This window comes from Pholis gunnellus (genome assembly GCF_910591455.1).
Source record: "Pholis gunnellus genome assembly, chromosome: 8".
NCBI lineage: Eukaryota > Metazoa > Chordata > Actinopteri > Perciformes > Pholidae > Pholis > Pholis gunnellus.
The window spans coordinates 25,438,627-25,465,455 of record NC_136534.1 but is presented as its reverse complement, the minus strand read 5'-3'; the positions used below and the strand labels follow the sequence as shown (position 1 = coordinate 25,465,455).

The 26,829-nt window shown below is 42.8% G+C and overlaps 1 protein-coding gene across 1 annotated transcript in view; it reads right to left on the bottom strand.

Annotated features, from left to right (window-relative positions):
• LOC306699740 (PR domain zinc finger protein 1-like) overlaps positions 1–26,476 on the bottom strand; it is a gene marked incomplete at its 5' end in the record, with an annotated part of 113,673 nt that extends 87,197 nt beyond the window's left edge. The window contains one exon of the mRNA XM_079164460.1: positions 26,419–26,476. Within this exon, the coding sequence (XP_079020586.1) occupies positions 26,419–26,476 (58 nt within the window). The remainder of the gene's footprint in view (positions 1–26,418) is intronic.
• Positions 26,477–26,829: the final 353 nt, after the last annotated feature.

Genomic DNA, 26,829 nt, shown 5'->3' with positions numbered 1-26,829 from the left:
AATGGATCTACTAACTAGTATTGTGAGTTTGTCGCCTGATATCTTTTCGTATTAGAGCTCCATTAAAAACATCAGTTAGCCTCAATGTTGTCTCAATCTGTAATTGACATGGCAGTACACACGAACATGGCGAAAACTTCAGCGTTATGTTGTATAAATGTTACGAAGAAAGTTTTTGCGAGAGACAAATGACTCCAGTACAAAGACAATATGTCTCTAATCAGAAGTATGTTATTTGACTGTGTGAGAACACGGTTTACGGTGTGCAGTGCTTCAGTATAAACTGGGAGGCAGTTAAGGGTTTTGCCTGTTTGGGGAAAAAAGAAACCTTTCTTATACAACATTAAATCAAGTTTTAGAAGACATAAATGTGGGATTTCCACCCATTATTCTGATCTACTGATCCTTCAGAGGAACTGAAAGGATTACAGGCATTCTGTGTAAAACTATTGGATAAAGATGAGCAGCGATGCGTGTTGCTCAGTGGTTTGTTTGTCTTTTCGGATGGATGCTGTTTTGTATCTTATAGCAACAGAAGGTATTGGCATTGGTTCGATGACGAAGGCGCGGGTGGTGGTGGTGGTGGGAAGGGGGGGGGGCTCTACCTGAGCTGAAGTTCTAAGGAAACCCCACAGTGTAGTTTGTGCTTTCAGAGGATTAACGCAGCCTTAATACACCTTCCACACCCAAACGCAGAGCAGGGTTCACCTCAGCATCGCTCAGGATTCTGCAGGGGGGGGGGTTCTGTGTCTGTTCACATCTCATGTTCTTAAACTTTAGTTAATTTTGAATACAAAAACATTAAACACATCCGTTTGTTTATTTCTCATCTCTATGTATCTTCTGAATTTTTACTAAAGTTTGCTCAAACAAGATTGGGACTAAATGTTGAGACATCTTTCAATCACCAATTCTTTGATAACTGAGAGACAAGCGGGACAAGTTCCAGGCCAGATGTGTGAACATCATATGGAAAGATTATTCATTTTGTTCACCCACTTTCATTGTCAGTGAGTGCAACTGAATCAATGACGAGGACATGTATCGTTTGTTTTTTTAAAGTCATATTTTAAAGATGCATAATATGAGAAAGGAAGCATTTCTACTGTCTCTCAAGATGGCGACACCTGAGCCGGTGGCCCACGGCTAACGGTGCTAAAGACGCTAACAGCTCAAAGTGCTGAGAAAGCTAACAGTGTTTACCTGAGGGGGAACCGGAGGGTTATGAGCTGTAACCTCCGTATAATAGTGCAGAGCTGCAGCCGTGAACTAACCAGTGGGACACACTCACATGCACGAACATGCCCCCCGTCTCTGTTTGGTCTTCCTGCTCCGTCCTTTCATCCGTCAGAGAACGAGGGGCGAAGGCCTGTTTGAAGTTGGCGTCGGTCCCAAAATCAGTGGGCACACCTGGAGGCCAAATTGGCGGTGTTGTCTTCCAATGACACAAAAACAAACTCTAATACACACACACACACATACGAAGTCCTCTCCTCATTTTCTCGCACACACACATTTCCATCCTCACATCAAAGTGTCATGACTACAGGGCTCGGAAAGACTAAATACAGTTTACCTTCGACTCTGACGGATCGGCTTCCTCTGCACTCACACACTACTAGAAACACACACAAACTCACGCACACTCACACAACATTGCACCTCTGTCTTTGTGAGGACGCTCATTGACAGAATGCATTCCCTAACCGTTTACCCTAAAACCAAGTCTGAACCCTCAAACGGGCCTTTGAAAGGTCTCAAAGTGAGGACCGGCTAAAGTGTCCTCACTTGGAAGATCTCAAAGTGGTCCTCACAAAGACAGTTGTACAAGTACACACACACATACATACAGCATGCCAATACTCAAATAAACCTTGGTGACAAAATGTTTCGCAAGCGTGCTTTTTTAAGAGGTTGTGGTCATTTTATGGATTTCTGCGGGAAACAGGTAATCAGTTCTTTGTTGGAAGTGTATTTGTGTGTTTGTTCTTGTCTCTGTGTCTCCTTAAACATATTCACAGCGAGGTGTCCAGTTCCTCTGGTTGGGGTCAGGAGTCACTGAGTGGGTGTTACGCGCTGCTATACCATGACTCCCCTAACAGCTTACCTGTGTTTACATGTGTGTGTGTGTGTGTACAGTGCTCAGCTTATCAGTGTTTAGATGTGTGTGTGTGTGTGTGTGTGTGTGTAATCCTCCACTTTGCAAACACAAACAGTGAGACACACCAAGGTAGGGTTAGGATTCAAACAACTTCAAATTTCCATTATATGATGATTTCCAAAGGTCTCCTTGTTGTATTTGTTGTTGAAATTATCTATTAAAAAATATAAAAGTAGAGAGGAGAGGCACTAAAAGGTTTGCAGTTTTAAGTTTTTAGCTCTGATGGCTTTAAAAATAAACTTTTGAAAGCAAAATGACCAGGATTGTAAGGATGTTATTCATTATATCCATGAACATTAAGATAGCTTTGTTTTATTACATCCTTTTAAATCTTTCCGCTTGGGAAGCAAATCAACTCATTCCAATTCAAAAGGTTAAGGTCCAAGTGAAGTTATCTTGACTTGAATCTGAGTCTAAGTCACGGGAATCAGGACCATATATAAGAATAATAGACTATATAAGAAGTGGACATAGTCACTGTGACGTCACCCACTGGTTTGTGGACTGCGGTTTTGAAGCAACGAGTTTGGCATTTTGGCCGTCGCCATCTTGGATAATGACCGCCATAATATTTGCAACCAGAAAAAGAAAATTTGCAAATTAGGACTGCGGGTGCGTGATATAGAGACGCCGTATACGGCTCCGGTAGGGACCTGTCAATCACAAGGTCGCCCCGCCCAAAAGCATACTCTGTTTTATGGTCTATTTGACTCTAAATGGACCATAATTTACCAAATGAACATCATGCTGTATTGAAGAGGACTTGAAACTAGAGATTGAGACCATAAACTCATGTTTACAATGTTTACTGAGGTAATAAATTCAGGGAGAAGTAGTCATTTTCTGATAGACCTCTGTTCCACCAGACTTAGTTTTGCAACCCGAGGAGTCGCCCCCTGCTGGCCAATACAGAGAATGCAAGTTTAAGACACTTTAATTTTTCAGAACTGGAGGTTGTCGCCTGGTACGTCCCAGTAAGTAGGTCTCCATTAGTAAGTGTCCATCAGTAAGTCCCTGTTATGAAGTCCCCGTAAGTAGGTCCCTGTTATGAAGTCCCCGTAAGTAGGTCCCTGTTATGAAGTCCCTGTAAGTAGGTCCCTGTTATGAAGTCCCCGTAAGTAAGTCCCAATCAATAAGTCCCCATACAGACCAAGTATGGAATGCAGACTGGCCCAGTTCACCTCCTGGGCCAAGGTGCCCTTGAGCGAGGCACCAAATCACCAACTGCTTGGGACATCTGCCTATGGACAGCCCCGTCTTTCTGACACCTCTCCATTGATGCATGTGTATAGGTCCTGTTTGTGCGTGTGTGTGTGTGTGTGTGTGTGTAATTTGTAGAAAACAATATATATTTCTCCACGCGGGTCTTCTTTTTTCTGATAGATGGCTTTATAATATATGATACATGATTATATGATATACAATATACAGTTCGCGGTATTTTAAGCTGTCAGTATTTTCACGATAATAAAGTGTGACATAAGTTTATCACATACGATGACCACAGTTATTGTTGCTGCTGCTCCGGAGGAACAATAGTCAGGCTGTCAATATTCACTGTGTTTATTATGTTCATGTCTTCTGTCTGACACAGTAGAGTCTGCTTCACTGACAGATCCTATATAGATATATATAGATCCCATAACAGTTTTTCCTGCATCTATTGTCTCAGTTCTCTTTTTTTGTCACTGTCCCTGAATGTGTCAGCCCAGCACGTCACATGACACAAACCCGATGAACCTGCACAGAGTGAGGCCGACTCTGTTCCTGATTCAGAAAAACCATCTTCTCTGAACATGTGAAAATAATAAATGTGTCCTGGAGAAGATGGCAGTGAAATTCTGTCACATTGATGGTGAGGAAATTAAGCAGGTTTTCAGTTACACAACCGACGACATCAGTCATCAGTGAGCTCTCACAGGGTTTCACCACAATATCACAAGTTCAAATTAAACTCATGACCTCACATGTCAGATGTTATCCCTCGCTCCGGTTCCCATCAGCCCCCGTCTTTCTCCACCATATCCACATGTTGCACGTGCAAAAAAAGTCTGCTCAACAGCCTCTGCATCCAGCATTGATACTCATAATGATAAGCATGACTTGATTTATGTAGCACTATTCAAAGGCAGTTTACAAAGTGCTTTACGTTAAACAAATATGACAATGTAAAGATCAGATGTAGCTAAAGTAAATTAACGAATTTAATTAAATTGTTACGGTGTTTCAACTTCAAATGTTGGTTTATTGCAGCTCTGCTTTTTTTGATAGTGTAAAAAAATAAAAAATATATAAATATATATATTTTTTTTAATTAATAATAATATATATACGGTATATATATATATATATACTGTATATATATTATTATTAATAAATAATAAAAATAAATAATTTAAAAAGTATTTTCGTATTACTTTGTATATGTTTTATGTATATATCAATTTTAAATAAAATATTCATATATTTAAATGTTTTGTTTTTGTATATATAGACATGTTAAAATAATAAACCGACAGGACAGGCCTCCACAGCACATTAATGCATCGTTTACTCTTGTTCTTCGCGTGTGCGAAAAAGCCCCCAAAAACTACACGACCCAGCTGTGTCAGGAAATAAACAAATACACAAATACATATTTTTGAAACATTTCAAGGTTTACATATTCAGATTGGATGAGCTTGCGCCTGGGAGACACAGACAGGAAAGGGAAGTTGGAAAGTACACAAAATCAGTTCAATGAACGAGTGATGAAACGATCCGTTCTCAGTCAAAGCAGATGGATCGACATCCAACATGGCTGCCAGATGGGATGTTACATCACATGAAAGCTAAAAAAGTAAAGTAATATACTTTATTTTCAAAAAGTCATATGTTGTTGTTTCGGTTCTAATGTCAGTGTGAATTTCCAAATGTGTCATGAGACCAATCGCTCTCACCATACACGAGATGTTTTTGTCTGGCTTACACACACACACACACACACACACACACACACACACACACACACACACACACACACACACACACACACACACACACTCAGAGCAGACAGCGCTCTAGGAAATGGTTAGCCGGCTGACTTTCATTTTGTAAACATGTTGACGTTCCACCAGCCAATCGGAGCGCAGGTCTATCACACGCAGACGCAGGTGGTTGCGTGCTGTAGTCACACACATACACACACACACACACACACACAGGTTACACGTGTGCAGACGCAAAGAAAATTGTGCATTGCCTACATACCTAGCAGTAAGGTTCCTGCAGTTAACACTCACACACCTTGAACTCTCTCGCTCTCTCTCTCTCTTTTGCACACACACACACACACACACCAGAATAGTTAGCCACCGGTTGTTCCCAGAAACAAACTCAATCCCAAAGAGATGACAGACGAGGCCCTCAGGACACACAACACACATCTCCTATAACTGTACCTACATGACAGACAAACTACTGCTTTCAGTGACGCATTCATCTTAAATACATCTGCAACACAGTTTTGTCCTCACAAGACTTTCTCAAGCTGCTAATTATCACATTTTAATCACACTGTTTCCCCTTTTTTTTCCCTCTCTCTCCAATAACCAGCACTGTGATTTTCAGACACAGTGGAGCTGCAGACGCGTCTCAAGTAATTACCAATAACATAAATGATTATTTCATCAAGCTCCAGAGATTTATTCATCTCCTTTTAAAAAAGGTGTAAGAGCAAAACAGCTGTTTGCATCAAAACATGTCGCACTTTTTATTTCTTTTTTTGTGTGTAAACCCACACAGGTGGTGACACAGAAGTTCCAGATATGCAGCAACTGTTTCACTTCCTTGAAAGCAAACATGCAAGTCAATACTTTTCATCTCATTAGCCTCATTGAGAGCACTGCAATGTCTTGTCATCTCTTATGCACAAAACATTATTAGATTATTTTTCATGCAAGAATCCAACAAAGAGACAGTTTCAAGTTATTGAGGAGATTCTTCTCACGTCAGATCAGTCCACAAAAATGTTTATCTCACACAATGTCGGGTCAAAGAGGGAAAAAAGAAGATCAGCAGCACTCCACCTGTTAAGCTGTGTGTGTGTGTGTGTGTGTGTGTGTGTGTGTGAGAATCTATCCACACCAAGGGGCCGTCCTACTTTACCTGTAGATTACAGGTATCGTTGTGTGTCTGCGTCATAACAAACAGCACATCTTGAATTACAGCCGTCGCCTTGTTGTTGTTACGGAACGGAAGTCACCATATTTGGAATACGGAGGAGTGACGTAGAGACACTGCATACGGCTCTGGTAGCATTAGGGACCTGTCAATCACAGTAAGCCCCGCCCTAAAGCATCCCCTGCTTTATAGTCTGTTTGACTCTAAATGGACCATCATTTACTAAATGAACATCATGCTGTACTGAAGAAGACTTGAAACTAGAGATTGAGACCATAAACTCATGTTTACAATGTTTACTGAGGTAATAAATCAAGAGAGAAGTAGTCATTTTCTCATAGACTTCTATACAACCAGAGGAGTCGCCCCCTGGTGGTCACTAGAGAGAATGCAGGTTTTAGGGCTCTTCAGCGTCGGCTTCACTCGACAAAACCAGAGGTTGCCGCCTGGATATGACATGTGTGCACAGTACCACTGTACTCTGTGTGTGTGTGTGCGTCAGATTGATCTGCGTAACAGCAGTGAGTTATGTCTCTGCTGTGTTGTATGTCAGCGTGTGTCCTTGGTGGGAGATGAGTTGTGGGAAAAGGGGGGATTTCAGCCCAATCCTGCTCATGACTGGCAACCCTTAAATCACTCAGCACTTTTGGCCCCCGGGGTCACGGCAAAACCAGATTAGATGAAAACCCACTCTCTCCATCTGTCTCTCTTTGTCAGTGTCATTTTAGACCTAGGGGTCAGAGGGATGATGAAAAAAAAAATAGAGAGAGGGAGATGAAGAAAAAGTAAAGAAAGAGGAAAGACAGAGAGAGCGATGGTTGTGAGTAAGGATGGAGGGCAGCATCATTTCCTATTTGCTCCCTCCATCATAACTCACACCCATAGGAGGAAATCAAAGGAGAGGGGGATGAGGAGAGAGAATCGGCAAAGAGGTCGTGAAAGGAAAAGGTGAGAGGAGGAGGGAAGGGAGAAAGGAATAAATAAGAGAGAGATGGTGAAAATATGACAGGGGTGAGGAGAGAGAGGCGAAGGAGTGAGGGAGGAAGAGGAGAAGGAAGGTCACACACACACACACGTACATGTTGCTTATTCAATACCCATCACCATACATTGAATTCTAGTCAGAGAGGCTTAAGGGTGGGCGGCGCGTTCCAAATATGGTAACTTCCGTTATTTGGTCGCGAAGAAAACAACATGGCGACGGCCGTAATCCAAGATGGCCGAACTCGAGGCTTGAAAACATCAGTCCACAAACCAATGGGTGACGTCATGATGAGTACGTCCACTTCTTATATACAGTCTGTGGGTTACACTCGTTGTCTTTTTGTTTCTTCAAAGTACAAATTTGTTTGTTTCGCCCTCTGGCGTTTTCGGGAAAATAATGCAACGGTCAGGGCACTAAGCGTAAACGCCCTGTCGCGTGTGCATCGTAGCTCGCACACCTTCTGCGGAGGTTCACGCACAAGTATAAAGAAATGTTAACATTTACTGAGGGGGGTTAAAACGTCATTGCAGGTTGTAGTGACTTTAACCAATATCCATTTTTTCTATCTAAATGCCACTGAGGGGTGAACGGGAGAACTTGTTCGGACGCGTGTTCCACAAACATTTCATTGTCCAATGCGCTGTCTTTCTTTTGATCCGTTGATCCATTTATTCCGGTTACATGACACCATAACAGAAACATAGGATACTGGACTGGATAATATATCACCTGCGACTCCACATTGACACGACAAGTTGCCTTGATACGACTAGTTGCTTTGAGACGGTCAAAAACTGTTGGCTTCCCGTCCACACACACACCTGGCTCATTACCAGGCACTTACCTAAATGCACTTTCAGGGCAATGTGCCACCCACTGATCCATGCCAGAACTGCACACAAATTCACCCTGTGTTACCCTCAAAAACAAAAGAAAACAACAAAACCAAATTATGGCTCCAACACAGGTATTTGTTCAGCGGAGGATTGGCGCTAGATGAAAAGTGAAGGGATCACCAGAGTCATTAGACTTCTTCATCTTCTGGGGATCGTGGATATCTGTGACGGCAAAACCATCTGATAGATGTTGATTGAATACCTGCTCAGCACCAAACGGCAGACAGACTGTTAGAAGCTACCTCCTTACATTTCAATTTCATGTGCATTATTATTCTCATTATACTGTGTCACTTTCTACTATTTTTCAATACCTCTGATAAGATCCCTCACAATATCAGACTATATATATATATATAATATTACTTTTCTATCTTAGTTTCTCTTAGGCTTAGAATTAGAAACCGTTTATTTCCAATGTACGTTGCACATACAAGGAATTTGTCATGGAGGGTGCATAACATGAAACAATCCACAACGATCAACATAGTGCAAGAAATAGAAACATATTACTTTGTCAGTATATAATTGTCTATCCTTCATATATGCTTATATTGTTATAGTGTTTTGTTATTTTTCTGTTGTAATCTTTGATCAGCCTCTGGCTCAAGACTTTCCTTTGGTGTTAATAAAGTTGAATCTCATCTCATATTAAACAACGAGCCTGCCGTAGCAGGTCAGTAGAGTCTTTTTCACTTTCTATTTCACCGGATCATCAGTGTGTTTTCTGTCTGTCCTGCTGCTCTCTCTGCGTTTCCAGGTGTGGCTGCCGGGGAAAGCCCTGTTCCCCTCGGTATCAGCTGTCAGGCCGGCTGACTCACCCGATGTATGTCTGGCTATTAATGACTCACTCACACACACACACACACACACACACACAGACACAGGGATGTTCAGTACACACATAGCTGCACCCACACATGGGGAAATTATTTGCTAATTGCTGCATGCTGAAGTACAAACACACACACACACACACACACAGATAGAGGGCATTCCCATGTGTGGGTGACTCAGCGTCTGTGAGCGACACAGACACAGACTGAGGAATGTAAACAGCAGCGGTCGCTGGTCCAAATCCCTGCAGAATGTGAGAGAAGACGGCGCGGCTCCGTGGCTCTATTGCCCCGCGTGCACTCCACTGATACCAGCTGCTGTTTACTGTTTACACTTTATTTACCCCGTGGACGCTGTTTCACCGCGTCGTCCTGCACTTCCATGCCGCCCCCTGTTATACATTCTACAGTCGGCTACTGAGAGACAGCCGAGCAATCTGACAAACAACCCCGTTGTGGAGAGAAGCCTCTCGATGTAACGGGCTCTGTACCTTCCTGATAGTTTCTTTTGACGTTTCCTTGAAAGAAACAGAATCTGCAGTAGAATGTGGCTCAAGTACAAATCTGAGGTTCTTGTATTTCACTCAAGTATTTCCATTTGATTCCACTTCATTCTTCCAGTCCACTACATCTCGGAGGGAACTTTGTTCTGGAAGCTATAGTTACTGCAGCTACATTTGTTTGGCTGCGGGACGAGAAGTGTGTTCATGTTTGAAGTGGCTCAGGGATCTGCCTATGTTTATATATTTATGTTCATATAGTGCATGTATTTCTTCCTTTTGGTATCTGATTTTTTTTTTTCTCAAAGACGAACTCAGGACAAGTCATTTACAGAGCAGATATCGGAGACATAGACAACAAAAACATTATGACATGCAGGCTAAACACAGGTCTACTTCACAACATTTATTACGGCCCTGTTACTGGCTGGAATGAATGTTCCAGTTAATAGACCATAATTAAATTGATCAATTACACATAAGTTTACCTGGCTGTGACGTGACTGCTGTGCAAAGGGGCGTTGAACAGCGGTCTCTTGGATGAAAGAACAGTTTTTATTCCACAAAAAACACGTCAATTGTCACAAAATATGATATTTTACAGTGTTGTAAATGCAATCTAGAAAAACTAATCTTAATAAAAGACTAAATTACATTAAACTGCACAAAAAAGTGTGTGACAGTCTGGTTGATTTTGTGTGTTTTCAATGCTCAAACACCTGTGTGTGTGTGTGTGTGTGTGTGTGTGTGTGTGTGTGTGTGTGTGTGTGTGTGTGTGTGTGTGTGTGTGTGTGTGTGTGTGTGTGTGTGTACATGTGTGTTTTCCCACTCATTCGTTTGCTGCTGCTGCAGGTGCTGCAGGTCCTTCATTCATAAAACAGGCTGTGGAGGAGAAAAACAAAAGGAAGGATGTGGCACTTCAGCGGAGCAAAGAATGGACGCATTGTGTCCTACGACGCCACATTTCTCACACTTTTAATTTTTAAAGCAGTCTCAGTGGCTCAAGTTCACAATGTTGGGAAAGAATTGCAGAGTTCACTTCCACACACGCACGCTGTTTCTGTTTCGGAGACATGAAGACACAAAGTCAGCAGCTGGAAACATGTGGCAGAGAGAGAGAGGGAGGGGGAGAGAGAGAGAGAGAGAGAGAGAGAGAGAGAGAAAAATCATTGGGTCTTTCTTTAGTCTCCGCTAAACCCTTCCACCAGGTTTCGTACAAATCGGCCCTGGAGTTTTTCCGTGTATTCATTTATTTAAGAGAGAGTCTATTATTTTCACTTATTACATGAGAATACTCTTGTTAAACAAATAGTCAAACTGGTGAATAGTGCTTCCTTTATTTTACACATTATATTTAGGAATAACAAATCTTTTTCAGGCAATCTAATGATGGTAATAAATACAAATGTGTTACTGTTGCTGCTATTTCATGGTGGCCTTTGTGATTGTTCACCCACACCCAGATGTGCAAGAGACACACGTTCACGATGTAGAGAGCCGTCTGATTTAGCTGATGGCTAAACACCTCCATGGATTTGAGTGTAATATGTCAATAATGACTCCACGTTGGGCCACACAGAGGCCCCCGACTGACTCACAGACAAACACCCAGCGTGAGTTACCTAACATCACATTTATTTTTTCCAATCCATTCTTTAGAAATGACTCATCGGTGTCCCAATCAGAGCCCAGGTGAGCTCAGCTAATCCCTCCCCTCGATCTCCCTTTCTCCACACCCATGGACACTCATGACCACACCGTCCGCCCAGTAACCCTCGACCTGAGTCACCTCGCCCTGCGCTGACCACGGCCCCAGCCTCCCTCCGGCTCAGCGGCATCGGCCACGCAGGGGATGCCGATCCTTCAGCCGCAGGAACGCCATCTTTAAGCTACGCTAAGCTAACAATAGCCCCGAGGATTACCCTGTGATGAAACTGTGGTTTGGAGAGGAATTAGGGTATTTCTAGTGCATTCACCCCCCTCCTTTCTTTTTGATCCACAAGGATTGTTTTTGAATGGTTTCGACTCGCTGACTCGTGTGCGGTCAGACTCCACGGATAGCAACACGAGGAATTAGCTAACTGGGGTTTTTTGTCGTCGCTCGATTGTTAGCGCTGGTGTGATTTCTCTTTAAGTGACTGCTGAGTCTTGTACACAAATACACACACTGACTAACACTCACCAACACACACACACTCATAAATAGAAGAACTGATTCATAGAGTAGGCTTCATGACGCAGCAAACATCTGGTTTCATGTTTTAAAGATGTTTTGTGTGACTGATAGAACATCCTAACACAGCTATAGCATCACATACCGTATAATCGAACCCAAATTATGAATACACGGGCGCCTCGTTGGAAGTGGGGGTGCAAGGCTGGTGACAGACAAGAATAATTATGGCAGCAAACACCTGGAGGTGCCATTTCCTGCCTTCAATCACTCCAGCTGAAGCTGCTCTTTCACTATAAAGCTCAGGTTATACAACACTATGGATTACAGTTATATATATAACAGGGTTTCCCACCGGTAGGTGGACCTCGGACCAGGAAGACAATGTTGTGTGTTAAATGCATGAAGCTACAAATGAAGAACGTTGTGCTTTTGCAAACCATTTGTTGTGCTCTAAAGAATTGAATCAGACGTGTGGGTCAGTGTTTCAATACTGGGCGACGGGAGCTGCAGCTCACGGTCGGAGCCGCAAGTCGCCTTCATTCCCAAACAATGTCCAGAGTTCATACGAGATAACGGCTTATAGTTTTAAAACTCATGAACAAAAGGATGTTTAACAAATAGCCAAGTTGTTTGATCAAAAAGTGGGAGATGCAAAAACAGAAATAGCTGCTCACACACAACTGCAGAGATGAAAAATAAATACTTCAGACTTTCTATTGTAAGACCGGCAGTGAAACAGTTGCAGCACTTTTTCATAAAAGGTTTGAATAGATTCCAACTACCAGGATCCTGCTGCGCTGCCTTTGTCGAGGTTGAAAAGAGCAATAAAGTTGGTTTTGGATGACGGAGCCTCCGTGTTGTGTCGTGTACATATCAAATACATCCGTTACACACATAACGTGACCGGACGATGTTGATTTATTTGCAGTGTGTGTGACGTTTGCAGTCTGTGTGACAGTACTCAAAAATATTTATGGGCGGATGAATTATTCGCACCCTCGTGTGTAAACACCTTCAATATGAAACAATGTAGTAACTTAAATACTTCTGTGTGATTGTATTGAACTATATTATAATGTGGTTTTAGTCTTTTTCACACTCTTAACAGGAAATATATCAAAGAAGAACACAAGGAGCAGTTTGGAAGGATGGTAACACATGTAAACACAGACAGACAGACACACACACACACACACACACACACACACACACACACACACACACACACACACACACACACACAGCAGATCTGTGGTAATGACAGAGCAGTCGGTTTGCAGGATCCATTCTGTCCAACCGTCCTCCTTCATCCTCAGCTTTGACTCAGACCCACCATGTGTGTGTGTGTGTGTGTGTGTGTGTGTGTGTGTCTGTGGGAGGACTAGTTTGAGTTTTTTAATGACATTTTTAGAAAGTGATGACATTTGGTCCAGTCCTCAGTACTTCAAAGAGCCGTTTGAGGGTCAGACTTGGTTCTAGGGTTAAGGTTTAGGTTTAGTTTGAGGGTTAAAGGCCGGAGGAAATGTAGTATTTTGTCAACGAGGGTCCCCACAACTATAGAAGCACGAGTGTGTTTCTCCGTGTGCGGTAGGAAGTCTGAATATTCCTTTCTACTTTTTGCTTTGAAGTTTCAACAAAATCATCCCACTTCTCTGCTGCACACGCACACAAACACAAATACAAACACACGCAGATGTTGTGAGCGTACTCATTCATCAGGCCGATCAAAAGACGTGCACACGCACACACACACACGCACACACACATGCACACACACACACGCACACACACATGCACGCACGCACAAAGCTCATCCATCATGCAGCAGAAGGCGCACACGTAGACACACAACAGAATCTGTGTGCGTCTAATAAACAGGCCTATAAATAACTGGAGAGGATGAGACATCCAGCTTTTTCTGTTGTGGTTTTGTGTTTTGTCGCTGGAAGATCCTGCAGACACACAAACATCCCCCCCCACAGTAATTACCGTCTCCACGGACACTGACGACTGACGGGCCCCCTCTCAGCCAATCGCAGGCCGAGGAGGGGAAGGGGGACTCTCTGACTCCGCCCAGGCTGCGGATGTTTCTTCACGCCATCCTGGACTGACAAGTGAAAAAAACTTGATTTTAGTTATTGTTGCCTTTCAAAATAAAATGGTCTTAATCAAATAATGTACATAAAGAGAGACTTTTGAAAACATCTATATGATGCTTAAGAAAGACCACCTTAATAACCCCTTTGATATAGAGGTCAGGCTTCGTAGTTCTGCCGATACAATCTTTTCCTAAACCTAACTAAGGAATTTTGTTGCCATAACCAAACTGATTTGTTTCCTGTGGTGACGGACTTTTATTTTGAAAAGACCGTGTGCACGTAACGAGTGGAAATGACTCGTCTTGAAGTAACTTTTAAGAACTATTGTATGAGGATACATTGAAGAGGTGTACATATGATGCCGTTAGACTGACCCGTGTTTATTTAATTACACCCATTTGATTACATTAATTAACAAATAAAGCTTAAGTCTTGAGTTTCATGAAAACTTGACCCGCATCAGACCTGCATCCCAGCCCTGGTCAGGAGAAGGGGGACGAAGGAGATCTTGGCTGAGCCATTCATGCAGGCGGCCAACACGTCGCTGAACGAGTGAGCTTAATGGAGGAGAGAGTGACTATGAGGGTCCGGTGACCCGATGGAGGGGGAGTCCTTTGTTTATGAACGTAAACAGGAAACACACACACAGGCACAATGGAAAGGATTCATCCCTTTGATTGTCAAGGCTGTGAGAAAAACTGGACTTCAAGCTGCAGCGTGTGTGTGTGTGTGTGTGTGTGTGTGATGGTATTGTTGCCATGAGGCACCTGCTGCCTTTCTTTTCCAACCACTGAGTAAGGTTAAAGAACACCAGATGTGAATACACGGATGTAACGTCATGTGATTTAGTGACGAAGCAGCACGTGAACGGAAGGTCACATGACATAACGTCTTCATAAACACTCTGGATCTCAGTCCCACCCCCACGCTGTGTTCACAACAAACACAAAGCCACATTTTTGCGTGACGAGATTACATCCAAAGTCGCAAAAAGGAGGCGAAATCTTGCCTGGGAGGCGTGAATTATGCAAATTACATTATGTGAAATTTGCCTCATTTGCGTGAGTTAAAATGTTTCAACTCGGGCAAGAAATTCACGTGACGCTGAGTCGTAAAAACCCGTCATCGGGATTCTCCTCCTGTCATCACTGACGTCCTGACGTTGTTGAATCAGAAAAAACTATTGTAGCCATAGTTGTTCACCCAGATCTCTACGATACCTCGTGTTATAGAGACCGGACACAACTATGTGTTTAAATGTATAAACCATATGGTACAAACAACAACGACGCTGTCGTATTTACGCTTATATTACTTTTTTATGAGTGCGGATGGAGCAGCTCCAATCCAAGGAAAACCATTATAGCGTCATTATTAGATGCTCAGAGCAACTAGCGTAGCATTAAGAGCAAGAACGTCTGCGGAGGTTGGACGAGTGAAACAAACACAGGACTTTCACCCAGCAGACCCGCCGATCTCATCCAGTTACTTTAGTTTACTTTTGTGACGTAACTTTTGTGTATCCAACAATAATTAACATGAAATTGGAAATGCTTTTATTCAAATCATTCAAAGTGTAGTTTTTATTATTGCCATTGTTTTTATGACATTTTTCACACATGTGCCCAGCCATGCACGTGCAAAACACATTGACAGGCTGACATTTATGAGTATGAACGTATAAACATGAGCATATGAATGTACGCGTGTGTGTGTGTGTGTGTGTGTGTGTGTGTGTGTGTGTGTGTGTGTGTGTGCTCTGAGAATAGCTCTGAACAGGAAGTCTAAATCCAGCCTGGACCAGGAAGAAAAGTGTGTGAGAGGAACAAACAAATCAGGAAATCCTACCGCCCACCCCCCTCCTCCACATCACACACACACACACACACACACACACACACACACACACACACACACAGTGAAGGGTAACTACATCCCCGCTCACTTTTATCGTGTCTTTTGTGGACATTTAGTATGTATTTAATCTATTTCATATTTATTATAGTTTCACTGATAAATATGTTTGCAAAGCTGTAAACTGTTCGTTGAAAAATCCTTTCGTCATCGTTGAAAAGAAATACATTTATTTGTTCCTCCTGTTAATGAAATGTTTCGCTCAAACTGTGTTTTTTTTGCGAGTTCTTCTTCATCAGCAGACTGAGAGGTGTGTTCTGAAAGTGAGTTTTACTACATTTGCATATAAAGAAAATGGAATGATGCAATTAGTTCCAAATGTGATTTCCTGTCTGGTAGGTTCAGAATGAGCTGTCAAACACACACACACACACACACACACACACACACACACACACACACACACACACACACACACACAGGCACACAAACACACCCACAAACAGAGCGTCCGCCTCCAGCAAACATCTCTACAGTTGGAGCAACATGACGAGTCAAAAGATCTGCTTGAGGATCGAGGGGGGCCTCCGTTCATTTCCATGTGTTATCTCATCCAACAAAAAGAGTCAAATCTATATTCTTATTATGATAATCAACCTTATTTTATCACGTTTTATTGTAAAATGATGTTCAAAATGTCAAACAAAATAGCATCTTTAGCTAAATTGTCAGAGGGAAGGCCTTTGCACACCGGGTGGTCTTTTTTCGTCAATAATTCACAATATATATATTTTCCAAACTGTTGTTTGTGTCATAAATACTTTCATACGGAACATGAATATTATGCGGCTTAAAAGCTTCTTGATTTGATTTTTATGATCTTTTGCATACTCAAAACGTACACTATAGTGTTTCGACAACATGTGAACCAAGACCGCAAACTTTATTGCTCATTTCAACCTTGACAAAGGACCAGATTAACTCCTCCTGTTCTTACCTTTCACAATAAAAGCCCGAGACATATACAGTGTAACTGTTGACCAGAGAGAACTTGATTCAAAATCAATCAACAATTTATTGTTTCAAAATAAAAAATCTGAAATGAAATCTGTATGAAAATGCAGAAACAAACACACAAAGAGCCAAAATGAGTTCAGATTTATTGTTGACATCTAGAAATGTTCAGGGGCCTCCATGGAATCAGGAGCTTTGTACTTTATGATGTTACACGTGCAGTTATTATCTGAAATGAGCTTAGCTGTTAGCACACCTGCTAAACACACACACACACACACACACACACACACACACACACACACACACACAGAAGAGGAAGTAGGATTCGTTTTTTCCCTGAGGAAGTCTGCGTGTGTGTGTGTGTGTGTGTGTGTGTGTGTGTGTGTGTGTGTGTGTGTGTGTGTGTGTGTGAGGTTCTCAGGCCGGCCGGTACTTCCTCCTCCTCCTCGTCCTCCTCTTCTTCTTTTGTCGTTTGTTCCTCCTCCAGCTGGACTCCAGACAGGAAACAGATGCTGCCCCCCTCCCTCTTTCTCCCTTTTCTTTTCCTCCTCTCCTTTTTAATCTCTCTTCCTCCCTTTCTCTCTCCCTCTCCATCTCTTCTCCCTTTTCTCTTTTTCCCCCTCCTTCCACAACTCCTGCATCTTTTTCCTCTCTGTGTTGTGCGTTATTGTCTCACCCTCTTCCTCACGTCCTCTCTCTTTCTTTTTCACTTCCAGCTCTTGTTTTGTGCTCCTTTCTTCCTCCCTCTCTTCCTCTCTTCCTCTCCAATCTGCTCCGGTTATGTTGTTATTTATTTTTCTCCTCTTTCTTTCTCTCCCTTCTTTGTCTTTCTGTATCTCTGCTTATCTTATTCTGACATGCAGAACTGAACCCGTTGTTTTTATTCCATCACATTCTGTCCTTCTGCCAAACGAGCGTCTCGATACATTCTGCAAACATATAAAGACATTCATGAAAACAATAATACAGTAACTACTGTATGTTTAATAAAGGAGTTTTATTGCTTCTTTACAGATTATTACTGGACGCAATGGAAGTGATGAAAACTGTAAATGAGATATTAAACAGATCTTATCATATTTTCTCTGAGGTTGTACTCCATAGTATTATTACAAATGTTCATTTCATCATTCTTCATGTATCGACAACAACTGTCCACAGTTACCTCAACATTTTGCATTTGAAAAATAAAATTATAATAATAATTGATGTCAAAAGAGTGAAAAGGTTTGTGTGAACGATCTGATGGAAGAAGAAGGAAATGTAAAGGATGCAGCGGAGACAGAACTGTGTGTGTAAGTGTGCAGGTGTGCGTGTGTGTGTGTGTGTGTGTGACAGAGAGAGAGTGTGTGTGTGTGTGTGTGTGTTATTGGCAGTGTGTGTCGCCACCTAGTGTTCATGCAGATACTGCAGGTGTAATTGATAAACAGTTGATGGCTCGTGTCCCAGTGATCAGAGTGAACTAGCACGTCCAATATCTGGATACCTAATGACATCATCGCTCTTAATAATAATATTTACGCCATGTGCTTTTTCCCCTCCAGCAAAATGTCTGAAAAGGTTTGATGGTCATGACGTGTCGGACGAGACAATACTGGAGACATACAGGGAAATAGGGGGAAAACATTTGACTGCTCATCTAAGAAAGGATTTATGAACACTAAACTTTGAAGGAATCATAATTTCTCTTGTGCTCCCTAATATCTGTGCTTTCATTTCAGAGCGTTCACTTCACACATAGTTCATCAAATCTGGCGTTCATGACTTGACGTAGGTTGATGGGGTTTATCTGTTGTCTTCCTCTTAAAGGTTTAGCGGGAAACCCGATCCTCTCCGTCCCGTCTGTGCTGACACAGGTTGCGTTGACCTTCTTTGTTGCCTATTTGGCTTCTTCTTCTGGTGTCGTGACTTTACAGCCTGCAGAGAGCGAGTGAGTGATGGAGTGAGTGAAAATAAAAGCAAAACTTAACTTCTATTTGAGGAAAAGTGCGACTACTGCTGTCTGTTGCTCTGTGGGATCGAGTCAGACGTGACGTGACTTTGTTTCACTCCGTGCAACGCTCGCTTGACTTCACGGTCTCAGGGTTTAAGTTCGACTTCAAGCTTGAAAGAGTGTGTTTAGGCTGCGAGACCTTCAATTGGTGTATACATGAGCAGACAGCAGACCGTTGTACTATTTGTGTATATCTATGTATACTTGGAAGTACCGCATTAGAAAAGCTGTTTGGAAAACTCTGTAGAACTTCTTCAATCGGGCTTAAACGTTTTGAGGTGTTATTCTTGCCACTGGATTGAATATGAAAACATGTTTGTCGAATAAGTTTAACTCACATGACTGATCGGTTGTTTCTGCCGTCTGCGACGTCCCAGATATACGTTTCTATCGTCTTTGTCTTCAGACAGCATGACACGACGTGGCCAGAAATGACATTAAAGTACGATTAAAACTTAAACAACTGAAACAACCTTTACCTTTCTTCACTTTTCTATCATACATGGGTTGTTTTTTTTCTCCAGAATAAAGACCTCTACTACTTCTTCTAGTTTTTTTTACTGGGCGATTCCAGCCATGTGTATCTCCTGATGAAGCTACGCTTTCCATGGCCGAGTTTATTCGCTCCAAATCAACTGATGGAAAGGTGCTTCACTCACATTTCTTTCAAAACATTTCAAAAATTTGCTTAAAATTTGCTTAAAATTTGCTTGACGATTGAATGTAAATAGGAGGACCGCAAATCTCAATGGAACTGGATCAGTGATTTAATGAAGGTTTTACCTCACGTTCATCAGCTTAAGCAAGCTAGTAACATATGCACAAACCGTGTATCCAGCAGGAACTACAGTTCGTGCTCTTATTCTCCTCCAGATCTCTCTCGTTTTCTTCTTTTCTCTACGCGTTGTGGTTCAGTTCACTTTGACTCACAAAGGTCAGAAACACGGACGTGTTTTCACCTCAGCTAGAGTCGCCCCGGACAGACTGGTGCACGCTGTCGTCTTAGCATTGACCTTATATGTACACAGTCCTGTGGGCATTAAAACTCACTTTACAATTTCATGTTGCCAAAACAACACATTCTCACTCCCAACTCGACGCCTGTTCAGTGGCCCCTCGAGCACCAGCGTTTTTGTCAGTTTCCGCTCGTTAGATGCATCGTGTCTTTTCAAAATAAACTTCTGTCTTCCCTGGAAACGCTCAGTCTCTTTTCAAAATAAACTTCCAAAAGTAGGTTTGCTTATTTTCTAAGTTTAATAACACAACAAAACTACTTAGATTTGGTGTTTGTTAGAGAGATAAAATAACTCAACGTTGACTTGGTTTCACACGGGACACTGTCAGCGGTCTCCTGGGTGAGAGTCCTGTGTTTGTTTTACCCATCCGACCTCGGACTGTCTTGCTCTTTACGCTGCGTTCGTGCGTTGACAAAGCGGCGGTATATTTACAGAGTTGGGAGTGACAACGGGTTGACCAAAATCCTCCACACTAATAATTCAGAGCCGTGTCTCCAGAGCTGCAGCACAAACTCATGAATCCACATTTTTATTTTCCCAGGTGAAAATCTGCAGCGATGAGCTTCACGGTCAGCCTTTCTTTCTCCAACTGGGGTCATATAACCGCTGTTTGTTTACAGCTGCATGTTGCCCAAAGTGAACAGGGAACACAGGGTTCAGTGCTGGGAGATGTGGGGGGTGGTGGGGGGGGGGGGGGGTTTGATGTCTGGTTTTATGGTGCCATGTAATCCTTCCAGTAAAACCAGTCCACGGTAACTACTACAGCTCAACTCAACATCTGAATGAATCAGAGTTTCCAAGTATCCTGCTCAAATGACCCCCCTCCTCTGCTGACACACACACACACACACACACACACACACACACACACACACACACACACACACACACACACACACACACACACACACATCCCCTCCTGAAGCCACCGCAGCAGACAGAGGAAGCAGCCCGGAGCTCACGGCTGCAGCGAATTACCATCCAGCGGTGGCGGCTCTCTGCTGGATGATCTGCCGGGATGCTGCTCTGCTTCTGTCTCCCTGAACTCTCCTTTACCTTTAATTAACATCCTCCCTCTCCTTTTTACTTCTCATCCTGTTACTCCTTTTTTCCATCTCACTCTTTTCACGCTAATCAATTGCCGACATCAAGCGAACCCCTGCTTGCTCAGTTGCCTATGAACCTCGTTGCAGACGCATCAAAACAAGATGAAAAGTATTCCGGTTTCTCCTGTTTTGTGCCTGCGAGGTCAGTAACTTGAAGTATGAAGTCTTTTTAATGATGTTCTCTCTTCAGCCCTGGACTGGAAATGAGTACAAACTTTGCTTTACCATAAGTGTACAGCTGGAGGTCGATCTCTGGGTGCAGCTGGGATTAGTCAGACATTTCCTGGCCATAGAGTTACACAAAACATTGTTCTCTAATCTAATCTAAAAGTGTGAATCTTTACTATTACCACCAGCGGACCCTTTGCCTTTTTACAATGCAAAGGACTCTAATAAATACAAGCCTTTTTAGACCACAACTTTTTTCTCCATGTGTGTTTTTGATATTGTCTGAAGCCCAGAAGCTACTGAAATAAATCCCACCGCAGTCAGACCACATTATTATACATTACTACCATATAAAGTCATTTCCTAATCTCATGTTGTGCCATTGCGCAATGCGTTTGAGATCAGAGCTGCCACAGAATCTGGAACACGGCCTCTGACAGAGTCAAGGCAGTGCGCCAGGAATGGACAGCTAACAGCAAAAACACCTGTTTTCAAAACAAAATTATAAATGATCACAGAAAACAAGTCAGTGTTGGATTTATTATTATGGATTCATTTGATTTAGTGTCCGACACACACACACACGTCTGGATTACAAAGCCTTCACTGATGGTTAGCTTCTCGGCTAAAAGTCTCTCGCGTGCAGCTTTTAGAGGTATTAAGTGTCTTTTACGACGCGAGGATGAGTTGTAGTGTAGTTGTAGTATTCTTGCACTGTGAAGCAAATTGGTCCGTTTGGAAGGGAGACGTGCAGCAGCAGTAAATAAATCAATGAGCACGATACAAAAATATATAGACATTGTAAAATTGCACGGGACGTCAAAGAGGTTGCTGATACGGCTCTGAGATCTGTATTATTTTGTTTATTTACCTTTATTTCTAGTAACTGTACGGCGGTTTTGTAGGCCTTTGCAGTGGTGGGGGGGGGGGGGGGGGGGGGGGGGTAGAATCCTACCGGTCCTAGAGTTAACAAATACCAGCGTGACATGAATTGAGCTCGTCTCAGACTCCTGGCCTGCTGGAGAGAGCGAGAGTCAGTTTCGAAGGTTTCTGCAAATCGTAAACAAGACACCAGTTTTTTTAGCAGTTTTACTAAAATGTATTTTAGTAAAACTGCTAAATCTGGGTTGTGAGAATATAAAGGTTTCCCCCCTCTCTCTCTCCCCCCCTCTCTCTCTCTCTCTCTCTCCCCCCCTTCTCTCTCTCTCTGTATCTCTCTCTCTGTATCTCTGTATCTCTCTCTCTCTCTCCCCTCTCTCTCTCTCTCTCTCTTTCTCTCTCTCTCTCGCTCTGTCTGTCTCTCTGTCTCTCTCCCCCCCCCCCCCCCCCCTCTCTCTCTCCTGGTGTCGGGGTTACCTGCTGGTCATCTCAGGGGCCAATCACAGCGCTCATACATCACGTCTTTGTTAGGAGGAAGTCATTAGGTTTCTGCAGCGACCCAGCCTTGACCCCGCTGAAGCTGCATTAAAAACCCCGACCCGGGGGTCAGGACAGGGGGCGGGGCTTATAGTAGGCTTCAGCCAATCACAGATGACCTGGACATGCAGCCAGCAGTATTGGACAGGTTCCAAGGTTTTCTCTCTGTGTGTGTGTGTGTTCTTCTTTCTGCCTTGCCGTCTTAAAAGTTGAACTATTTGTAAGATTGGCCACAAAAAGCTTTGCCACCAAAAACCCACCGTTCACAACAGAAAGACCGAATCATTCAGTGACCATAAATCTTCCACGAGTAGTACTTACTCGTTCACGTTTCAGTTCTGCTTCAACCGCTCAGTGACATCCTCTGTTTTGAAAGCTCTTTGCAATCAGGGAAGCTGACAGAAGAGCAACATTTTATTTCTACCTTGGATTTGACAAATGTTGGGAACATTCCCAGCGTTGATTACTGTTTTTACTTTTACTCTTGTGGACGCTGAGTGTTCACTAAATAAATGACTCTGCTGCACTTCCTATGATGACTTCATTTAGATTTTCACTGGTGGTACTTTGTTTCCTCCTGGCTCTGGGGACAATGTAACCAGTCTTGCAGTTTGTCTACTCTACCTTTTGAGTGCAGTTTCCCTGTGACTGTACTAATTCATTTTCACAATAACCTTTTGTCTGATTTGTATCGTTCCATTTGTTTTTGTCAACACAGTTGTCACAATTTATGACAGTAAAAAACTTTTAAGACCAACTCCCATCATCAACCTTTGATTGAAAGTGTGTTTTCGTTGTGTGCATTTTGGTGCAAAGTGTTTTTCAAGGATTTGAGGATCATTTATTGTCTGTGAAGCCGAACTTTCTGCAATTTTGCCAATGTGAGTACATTTCGTAAGCAGAGGGCGAACACGAAGACATGGTTGTCTGAAGGTCCTCGGCACTTTATCCAAACCCTACACTTCCTTTTCCAGTGTTGATGTGTGTCTCTGTCATATGCCAAACGTGCTCCAGAAATAAAGACGACATTTTGGACAACAAATTAAAAAAGTTCACGGGACGCCGCCACATCTACATGCGCTGCCGTTGCCATAACTTGATTGTGTTTTCTTCCCAATTTATAGCAATGAGGGTATGAAACATACATTATAACCATCATGAAGGAAGCATTTATTACAGAGCTGTTGCATTAGACTGCATTCATTTTAGCGAGGTGAAGATAGATATTCTTTTGATCATAAATACAGTATTTCAATTTGTCTTGTTTCATTGGAAACTTTTCTAATTTTCATTAAATGAAGCTTGCTTACTGTATATATACTGTTCAATAAACCCAATTTACAGCAAGCAAACGTACAACTCTAATATAACTGCCTCCTTGATATAATCCACTCAATGTTGTGTCCCAATCAGGCGGAAACCTCCGGTTCTGCCGAGGGAAGCCGATGCGGAAGTGTCTTAAAACTTCTCTCTACTCACCGGCGACTGGTCGCAAAAAGAAGTCTGTAAAAAAAATAAACTCTACTTCTCTCTTGATTTATTACCTCAGTAAACATTGTAAACATGAGTTTATGGTCTCAATCTCTAGTTTCAAGTCTTCTTCAATACAGCATGATGTTCATTTAGTAAATGATGGTCCATTTAGAGTCAAACAGACCATAAAGCAGGGGATGCTTTAGGGGCGGGGCTACACGGTGATTGACAGGTCGCTGCCGCTAACCGGAGCCGTACACCACGTCTCTACATCACTCCTCCACATTCCAAATATGATCACTTCTGCTCGTTGGTTGCGAAGACAACGACATGGCGAAGGCTGCGTCGCCGAACTCGAGGCTTCAACAAGTCAGTCCACAAACCATTGAGGTGACCACGCCCACTTCTTACATACAGTCTATGATCCCAATAGACTTTGAAATCAAACCTAATTCTACAATAATCTACATTTTAGCTGCTCACCGGCCTCTGGACGTTGACCTTTGACCTCTGGGATCCTTGTGGAAGGCGTCTGTCACTGCAGTGTCTTTTTGTCTCATCGCGGTGGACCCGTTGATGGTTGATCACTTTCAGTGGATGATCCAACGCTTCGCCCTACGGGTGTCTGTTTGATTGACGGGAGGCATAATGTGGCGCCGGGGCGTTCCCCCCCCCCCCCCCTTACCCTCTGTCTACCCTCTTCACCTCTCCTCTCAACTTCCCCTGCCCGGATCCCCTTTTTGGGGGTCAACGGTCATTCATTAGGATGCCCTCCATTCCTGATAATACCCATATATACACAGTGTGTGTGTGTGTGTGTGTGTGTGTGTGTGTGTGTGTGTGTGAGGGTTATAACCGACACAGGACTCTGCGCCAGGGGTTGCGAGGGCCGGAGAGGGTTGACAGCTACCATCAGTCTTTAACAAACCACACACACACACACTCACGCTTTATCCCCCCGGGGGTTTTAGTGTCCTCACTTTGCCCTGAAAGGGAGTTGCACTGACCGGTCACGATGATGACAGAAAATGTGACGCTCCATCGGTTTCAACGCCTCAAACTGAACCGTTTCGCGCTCATCGGGGTGTTTGCTCGTGTTTAAATCTTAAAGTCCGGATAAAAGTTGAGTACAGAACCATCCCCGCGGGCTTGAGAGGAAGCTGTGAAGACGCGTTTTGTTCTCCGCGGTGCACAAAGGCTGCAGTCAGGTCACAGCGGTTACATTAGATGGACTAGAGGCTGGTAATACTGGGCGGCTCCCAGTAGGAATGCATTGAAATGAGGCGCTGCTGGAAACAAGTTCGCCGTTCTGTCCTCTGTTTGTCCTCTTTAGTCGGCAAACAAAGGTAGAAACGTGTTCATTTACAGAAGGAAGCTTTCGATAAGAAACGTTTCAGTAAGTTTGGAGACGAGACGCTTTCACTGGTCACCGACCAAACACCCACTCAGGACTTCTGTTTCCTTAGAATCACACATTTATTTTCTTTTGTGGTCAAAGCACGAAGTTCGAGGCCGGTTTGGTCAAGAAAAGGATTCCTCTGATTTGAGTCAGAAACTTACAGTTTCCCTGTGTGGTTTCTGCCTTTTAATGGAAAATCTTCTCAAACTCTAAAGAACTCTTTTAAAATAATTTATAAGATGCACCTTTTTTTTACTTTCAGTCACTTTTTATTCTTTTCAAAGTTGAGATCCTTCTATAGATCATTGTTCATCCAAAGCACGTCTTGAAAATGATTTTTATATTATATTCGCTTTATTTGTAGATTTCGACAATAGGATAGTAAATACTAAGCTGGAGCCAGGAGATGGTTAGCTTAGCTTAGCATAAAGACTGAAGACTGGTTTTAGTTTTACCAGCCGATAACGATTATTACTGTAAATGGTTTACAGTCTGACTCAGATCTGCGTGTGAGTAATTATTTCCCCAGTCTCTCCAAATGACTTGGATGTTTTTGTTTCTTTTGGGAAAAGCACATTCAGTCGACTGATTTGTTTCTTTGGAATTAGCTGCAGTTTGGTTTGAAACCGTCACAGCTTTGTAACGCAGATTCAGAGCGTCGGTGTCAAAGGTACAGCTGCCGTAAAAAACATGTGTTTTATGGGACCAGTGCTCAAAAAAACCCAACAAAAGATAACGAGACAAGACGATAATGTGAGACAAAGAGAAGACGTTCCATATGATATATTACAATGAATATTACGTTTTTGTGTGAGTATTAAATATAAATATATAGATAGGCTGGGCAATGTATTGAAACTGAATATTGTAATATGGTATAAGTGGTGTATATATTTTGTCAAAGCACCCTACAATATTTAAAGATATCGAGGTATTTGTTCAGACATATTGTGATATTGGATTTTCTCCATATCGCCCAGCCCCGTATAAAGTTTATTTTGTTTGTTTATTGACAACGTTTGCATGAATTGAAGAGGGTCTGTTGCTTTAATCGACAGCTCACTCAGCTCCGCCCTCAGACTGAGAAAGACGACAGTTAGCTGTGAAATCAAACTCGAGCCTTCGAAACGTCCCGTCGGTGACATTTGGTGGCATCACTGACCGTATACGTCCATTTTGCCCTTGAGCAACCTCTGACTGGCTCCGTGGAACCCCGACATTCCCAGCAGCCCTCCTGCGGCCTTGGTAGTTTAAAAACAAACTTTAAAAAAAATGAAAGTATTTACAGTAGAGTATGTATCTAACTGTTGTTATTTTATTAGCTGCTCGTCTCACATTCACACACATTAATCATTCCGTCAAGACAGCCCGCGCAGGTCGTGCCCCTCGTTGAGTAATCTTGAGTGACGCTCCACATCCGACGCTTTAAGTATAGCCTTTCTGTGTCTTCTTCTTCTTCTTCTTCTTCTTCTGTGGTTGCACGGCACTGCGTGCATTGTCTGGGCCCAGTGTGACAGTTTGATGAGCCATTAGTCGACGTAATTTATCTTTGTGTTCACTCTGCCTGCAGACT